Source organism: Poecilia formosa, unplaced genomic scaffold, assembly GCF_000485575.1.
Source record: "Poecilia formosa unplaced genomic scaffold, Poecilia_formosa-5.1.2 Scaffold217, whole genome shotgun sequence".
Lineage (NCBI taxonomy): Eukaryota > Metazoa > Chordata > Actinopteri > Cyprinodontiformes > Poeciliidae > Poecilia > Poecilia formosa.
Window position 1 is genome coordinate 150,648 of NW_006800156.1, and position 7,307 is coordinate 157,954.

General features: G+C 39.1%; 1 protein-coding gene across 1 annotated transcript in view; it reads right to left on the reverse strand.

Moving 5' to 3' along the window:
* Window positions 1-763: 763 nt before the first annotated feature.
* The window catches only part of trim2b (tripartite motif containing 2b), a 19,024-nt gene continuing 12,480 nt past the window's right edge, over window positions 764-7,307 (reverse strand). The window contains exons 6-14 of the mRNA XM_016679654.1: window positions 7,101-7,239; window positions 6,654-6,839; window positions 6,235-6,430; window positions 5,926-6,029; window positions 5,661-5,828; window positions 5,398-5,566; window positions 5,121-5,191; window positions 4,895-5,035; window positions 764-4,820 (exon numbers count right to left, since the gene is read on the reverse strand). Of these exons, the coding sequence (XP_016535140.1) occupies window positions 4,668-4,820; window positions 4,895-5,035; window positions 5,121-5,191; window positions 5,398-5,566; window positions 5,661-5,828; window positions 5,926-6,029; window positions 6,235-6,430; window positions 6,654-6,839; window positions 7,101-7,239 (1,327 nt within the window). The 3' untranslated portion in view covers window positions 764-4,667. The remainder of the gene's footprint in view (window positions 4,821-4,894; window positions 5,036-5,120; window positions 5,192-5,397; window positions 5,567-5,660; window positions 5,829-5,925; window positions 6,030-6,234; window positions 6,431-6,653; window positions 6,840-7,100; window positions 7,240-7,307) is intronic.

Below are 7,307 nucleotides of genomic sequence, written 5' to 3' on the forward strand. Positions count from 1 at the left end.
ATAACATAAACTCAAGGTATATTTATGTTCTATATATCCATATAGACCATAAACTAAAGGTATATTCATGTTCATGCTGTACCTGATTAATCTTTGCTTGGTAAATTTTCCTGTCATCCTGACAGGAAAACATTGGACCTTTTAGTAAACTGAGATAATTACTGACTATGATAATGACTTCCTGCTGAAATGAGAGGTTAGCCATCATCTCCTTTGTTCCATGTACATTTATGTTGTTCTGTTTATGAAACATGCTAAGCAGAATAACAGGTATTTCACAGATATGTTTTGCTGTTTGCATGCTGTAGCTTTTGAACATGCAAATGGAAAATAAATCTTGTGTATTGTTATCTGATGTTAACAAATATAACATCACTTTTCATAGTCTGGTTTGATGCAAATGACCAAATCAAAAGACGATAAGTATGTTTACATTTGCATTGTTATGACTGTGTTGTTTATTTGTGGGTTTTTTACCTCGACTTTTCTCAGTGATATTAGAGGATCTGTTTGGGACCTTTGACTGCAGGAGAGTTTTCTCTGGAGGTCAGGAAAATGAAAATCTGAATGAGAGGCTGTGAAGATCACCTGCAACTTGACAAATTATGCAGAGCTTCAGACTCAGAGCAAGAAAATGTATTTGAAGAACCAAGTTCTGAATCTCTTTCATTTGGTATTCAAAAACAGAAGAAAATAGCAAAAACTATTTAAAATTGCCCTTTCAATTATATGTTCTTGATAAATTAAACCAAAACAAGAGACACCAAGAGGAACCAATGTTTTATTTCAGTGTTGAGTGTGTGTGAATATCCAGAGATGGGCCTTAAACATGAACAGACATGACAGACAGTAGTTACAAAGAGAGTAAGCAGGCAATAACAGTACATGAAGCTGGTTACAGTCCGGGCTTTCATTGTGAGTTTAAACAATCACTTTTATGATGTTATCGTATTTCTGTTACGGACCTGATTCATTTTATAGGATATTTCAACTCAAGTAGGTGAAAGAAATTCCATCATTTTACTCACATTAATTATTTACACATAATAAGGCTGAATATCTAAGCAAACAAGGTTTAAATTAGGAAATTACCTAATTTAAACTCCACTGACAAGAAAAAAACTCATTCCAGCTCAATGAGAGACACAAAAAACTCTCAGACGTAGCAGCAACTTTTGTTTGCTAACAATCAGAAAATCCAGTTACACAAACTGACAATCAGCACAAAATAGAAAAAGAAACAACAGATTGATGAGAACTATAATTTTAATCTACTTATTCTGTTAAACATGCAACTGTTGGATGGCTACAGTAAATCTGGCGCGAGTGGACTGAAGAGCCACAAGCTAGTTAGCATTTAAAAGAGACTGAATGAGTTTTAATTAAAAGCTTGACAACATAGATTTTATCCAGTGAGCTGTAGTAAGTGTTTAACCGATAGTTAACTACCTAGTATTAGCTAGCTACCTAGTTTTAACTAGCTAATTTGCATGTTTAGCTAGCTAGTTTTAGCCAAGTTAAAACTAGCATGGTGGCTAGCTAGTATTAGCTAGCTAGTTAACCATGAGGTGCAGCGGTCACTGTTTTCAAACTGGCTAACTTTTGTGTTATTCCTTTAAGACGTGACAACTTTATTTTCAAAATTAACTAAATAAATAATTAAATAAATAAGACTAATTATTCCAACCACAACAGACGAGGCAATCGTATTTTGTTTCAGACAACTTGATGAAATGTATAAAAAAACAATACGGGCACTTAAGAAGTTCAAAGCACATGGTGGAAACAATCAAACTGCAAGATAAAGAACCAAATGAAAGGCAAACAATAAACTAAAGTCATTTGTCAGTGGGATCGTCAAGCCTAGATATGATTAAGATAATAACTTCCTATTTTTGATTTATTGTGGAAACCACTGAAAGATATGACAATATTTAAAATGTTTTAGCTCAGTGCTGACATCATTTAAATGGCAGCTAACTGGTTTATGAGTTGTTGGAAGATATTCACTGAATCCTCAGCACCAGTATTGCTCTTCAATGCTCTGTGCTAATGAGACAGGATCTCAAGAGACATTAAAAATTAAGATTGGCATCATAACTGCAGACCATTGAGAGAGGAATCGACCCCTACAATAAAAATGGATGGGCATTAAAAAAATCAATGCAGGAGCTGTGAATATATTGATCATTTATCATGATTGATGACTGATACAGTGTCCAGGCAGTTTATTATGGTGTTCGAGAAAATACTCTGCAATTTTGCAAAAATAGTGACTGAAATGAATTGGTTATCAGTTTTAGGCGTTTGGATACTGTCAGCAAAATAACCAATTTATTTTTGTCATGGTAAGACTTTATGTGACTGGACCAGATCATTTCCTCTCATTAGTCAATCTGTCCAGGATATTATCTACAATCTCACGGAAAGGAAAACAAAGCCCAAAAAACTGCAAGATCAGTGTAATATTTGCATGCGTAACACAAGTATTGATGGTGTTGTCTCCTTTAAATCCCTTTAAAATCATCACTTTGGAAAACATTGTTTTTGAAATTTCACTGCGTTAAACCTTTAGACCAGGTTTTGGGCTATCCTCAGTACATTCTGCAGCATTCTGTCCCTGAATGCTCCACATTTGGTGCAGCCTAAATATTTCAACAGAAGGCAACATGACTTCTAAATGCTTGAATGGAAGCATAAGGTGATAACAAGAACATGCTTCGCCAACACTGAGGTATTGTTTCAACATGAAAAGACGTGTGAAATTCTACAGTTTGAAACTCGATGGAACTCTAAACGCGCTCTAGAACCGTAGACGTTAACAAAAACCCAAATCTGAACATTCTAGAAGCCCCGCCTTCTCTTCACAGTTGCCAAGACAACAAGCAGAGATATACGTCAGTGATTTGAAATGTTGTTTTACCCGGAAATGTTAGAAATGTTCTCACAAATATATAGGATAGATTTATAGAGCATTTTCATTCCTCTGTGTAAGACACAACTGCACACACCAAGCTGTGGGTCGAAGCCGTTTCCAAAGTCCCATTCCACGAGTCAGACAGTCAGACAAGCAGTTGTTTATAATGATGAATCTATTGTTCAAGATCTTTAAAGGATTCAATCTTATGGGAGAAATAAACATTCCATAATTAAAACAATCCATATGTACAAACAATGTCCAACAAGCTAGAAGTGGTCCAAAGCGAAGGAATTAATCCAAATTTACCAAATGCCATCCTAACTACAGAGCCGTCACTTTCAAAATGGAGGTTGGAGAGTCGCCATTGGTCTGCAGTTTGCAGACTATTAGGAGCATTGTGCATGATAAAATAAAGAAATGTGGCCACAGAGGGAAAAAAAACTCATATGGGGTTGATCCTCCTATTCACACTTCAGTTTTTATGGATTTTTTATTTGATGTAAATATCACTGAAAATTTGCCTACTTTTTAATATTTTTGTAAAGCATGTTTTAAGTATTCAAAAGAAAACAGAGCTTAGAGAATTTAAATATGTTGACGCATTGATACGCCAATCAATGGCGCCATTCATTTTCGTTAGCACTAACTGGCCGTACCTTGAAGACGATGGATGTTAGCATCAGCAGTAGTCCTGAGATGGTTTCCACTGTGTGTATTAATGCATATTAAGGTATATTTGATCTATTATACTAGGTAACTATAAGAGTTTTTAGAGAGGGTCTCCGGTAGTAAAAGATGGCTGAGGTCCCTAACCCTTCGTAAACTTCTGAGGTTTTCCATTCAAATTTCTGAGTTTTAATATTGATAAATGCATACCTTTAATTTTACAACTTTACCACTCTTCCACATTAGCGAATATCCATCATGTTTCTAGTAAATATGTAAAATTAACTGCTCTGTGGCCATATTATTATTTTTTTAATCTACAGTGGCCCTAATCCTCTCATACTTTTTTAATTTAGTGAAATTAAGTGGGATTCCTTGGGTCATAATCTTGCTCAGATATTTACATTTCCATCACATCTCCACTGAAAGCCTGATCAGTTAAAGCTGACTGCTTCCTTAAAGACAATCTGAGCCGTAGATATGAAGCTTTAGAACAATAAACAGAGAAAAGTCAAAGCTATGGACCCCTTTTACCTCACCAGACATTATTTTGTCTTTTACATACAATACATCAAGGCAGAACATTGTCAAACTATCAATAATTCAAATCATTCCCACCAAATTACATCTGCATTTATGCCACTGACGTTTCTTCAATCCAACATTCACAACATAGATTTAATATGCAAGGTTTCCAACGTAGGTCTTCTTCCTTTTTTGCAAACATTTATATTCAATACTTGGCTGGTCAATCTTTTCCGCTTTAGGTGAAGGCAGACATCTTTCATTAAAAACAGGAATTTGTTGCTGCAAAGTACTGCAGACATACGCTTCGGGAGGGGGCAACACTTCACCTTCACCTCTGGCTTCATTCCTCCAGACCTCACCAGGATTAGACGTCTCCTCTGAAGTTCAGGTCATGTAAGGACGGAGGCCGAACGTTTTCCTTGGCATTTCTTTCCTTCAGTTAATCCATCAGGACAAGTTCATGCAATGGATAGATGGAGTTAAACGTTGTGAGCTGTAGCTTTCCGCTCTCACCACTGCCCTGCTTGTTCTCCTACTTCTTCACTAGTCTTCATCATTGTAGGTAGCGGTAGACCTTGAAGCAATGGTTACCAGAGTCGGCGACCACCACATGACCGTCCGAGGTCAGCGCCAGGCCTTGTGGGCCGTACAGCGGGTCTGCTGATGTGTTGATGTAGGACAGGAAGGAGCCGCTGCCATCAAAAACCTGAGAAAGTTCAATGAAAATGAGAAATAAAACTATGGTTTGTTGCTAACAAGCTGCATAAATCAGTGTTGTACCTGTATTCTGCTGTTGCCCCAGTCAGCTACAATGATGTTCCCATTTACGTCCACAGCTACACCAGTGGGAGCGTTGAACTGGCCGTTTCCTTCCCCGTTTGAGCCAAACTTCAACACCAGCTCTCCCTCAGTGGTAAAAACCTGACAGCACACAGATAGCAGATTATGTTCAGTGATTGATTTGCCTCTATTAAAAACAAAGGGGTGACTGTAATTGGTTGCGTACCTTGACAGAGTGGTTATGGAAGTCTGTCACGATGATCTCATTATTCTTGTTCACTGCTGCAAAGTGTGGACCTTCAAGACGAGAACAAGGAACCAATCAGATGTTTCATATCAAAATGTCTTCCCTTCGTGAAAGGATTAGCCAAAAGATTAAAAGCTTCAAATGAAACCTGTTCTGTGTGTAGAACTGAAAAATTAAACTCCAAACATACTTAGATTTACAGGAGTTTCTAACACATTTTAATTTACACAGCAGTTCAGTGGAAAATCCGGTTTACCTGCAAACTGCTTGTCACCATTCCCCCGACTCCCAAACTTAGCAATTAGCTTGCCGGTCAGCTGGAAGATGAAGACTGTACACGCCTTGTTGTCGACCACGATCACGTGACCATTTTGGTCCACAGACACACCTTTTGGCCCCATAAGTCTCCCTGAGCCAAGTTTCGCCTGGGACACAGCAGATGTACCAGTTATGTCCAAAACATGCCAAACCAGCCATAATGGAAAAGAAATGTAAGCATTGAGGAACTGAACAACTTACCTTGAACTTGCCCTCGCACGTGAAGATGCTAACCCATTTGTTATCATAGTCAGCAATGATGATGTCACCGCTCGGGTGCACAGCAACCCCGGTGGGCCGCTGCAGCTGGCCAGGAGATCGCCCACGCACCCCAAAACGACTCTTAAACTCACCTTCATTGGAGAAAATCTGAGGATCAAATGAATTTCTGAGTTTGCAACCTGAAACTTAGCTTGCATTGAATTTACCTTTGTGAGACGTCAAGACTGGATGAACTGAAGTTTACCTGAACACACTGATTGTTGCTGTCAGCTATCAGAATCCTGCCGCTGGAGGAGGCAGCCACTCCCTGAAGGTTGGTGAACTCACCCTTATTTCTACCCTTAGTTCCTGAAAAAGAGAAGAACATACTACTAAAGACCAAGAAGTTGTCCATTGTGTTGCTAATTAAGGTACAAACTATTGACCCAAAGTCGCCTCCTGAGTCTGTGAACCTGTACCAAGCATCACCAACATATTTAGCTCCTTCTAGCACATCTACCATGCAGATGGGTGGCCCAGATTATATGTTCAAGAGGAAATCATTTCTTCTCACCGATCTTGAAGATAAGGTCGTCCTCGATGGGATTCTGAGTTTTTCGTCGTGGGGTTCCCAGAGCGCTGCTGGCCCTCTTGGAACCTTTCTTCTTCTGGCCGGGGGACTTTCCTCGCCTCTTTGTCCCGTCAGAGGAGCCTGTGGACGGGGTGGCATTGGCTGCTGAGTTAGTTGCTGTGGTGGTGGATGGAGACACCTGGAAAACCCACAGAGAAAAGAAAACAATAGATATTGGTGTTAACATGTTTCATAAATGATAGCCTCAAAGTGTGGGTTGAATTTTTGGGCATCATAGAGTAAACTGTATTATTTTTCAATATTTTCCATATATATGTATAAGTAAGCATACTCTATCAAAGTTACAAAATTTCAATAAATCACTGATCCTATGTCAGATCAGGTGTGTTAGGTCGACCCACCTCGACCTCGACCTCGGACGCCTTGGTGACGGTCAGCTTGAAGGGACTTCCTTTGATGTGCTGGTCGTACAGGCGGAGAGCCAGAGAGAAGTTGCCCTCTTTGGGCACCGTGTAGACGAACTCATATGTACCGTTCTTGTGGTCCAGAATCTCGCCATCAACAATGCTGCCGTCGGGGGTGAATACCTGCATCGACACATGTTTTACTGAATTTTCTGAAACATTAGCAAGAAAATAAAATCATGCAGTCAATTTGTAGATTGATTTATGCCTTCACAGGTGCTATCATTGTGTAACACCAGCAAATAAGAAGTATTATTTGATATATAGAGATGGACACATCTGCTGAAGTTCAAATAATTAAGTATTTTACTCAGTGTCTTTAAATCCAGTAGATCTCTGCTTAGATTTTCCCTCTGTCTGTACTTTTATTTTTCTGAAACAAACCTCAGCTGATAAGATGGCATTGCCAGTCTTGCAGGCTCCCCCTGACTTGTCTCTTGTTACTATAGTAACTGAAGCAGGATGTCCCACAATGCACTGCTCCAAGCCGGTGCCCATGGCTTCACTCTGACTTGCCACAGCACTGAGGAAGAAAATCAGGATTAGAGCAGGGTATGCTATAGAATAATCAGCGCTTTGTTGTATTTTCCA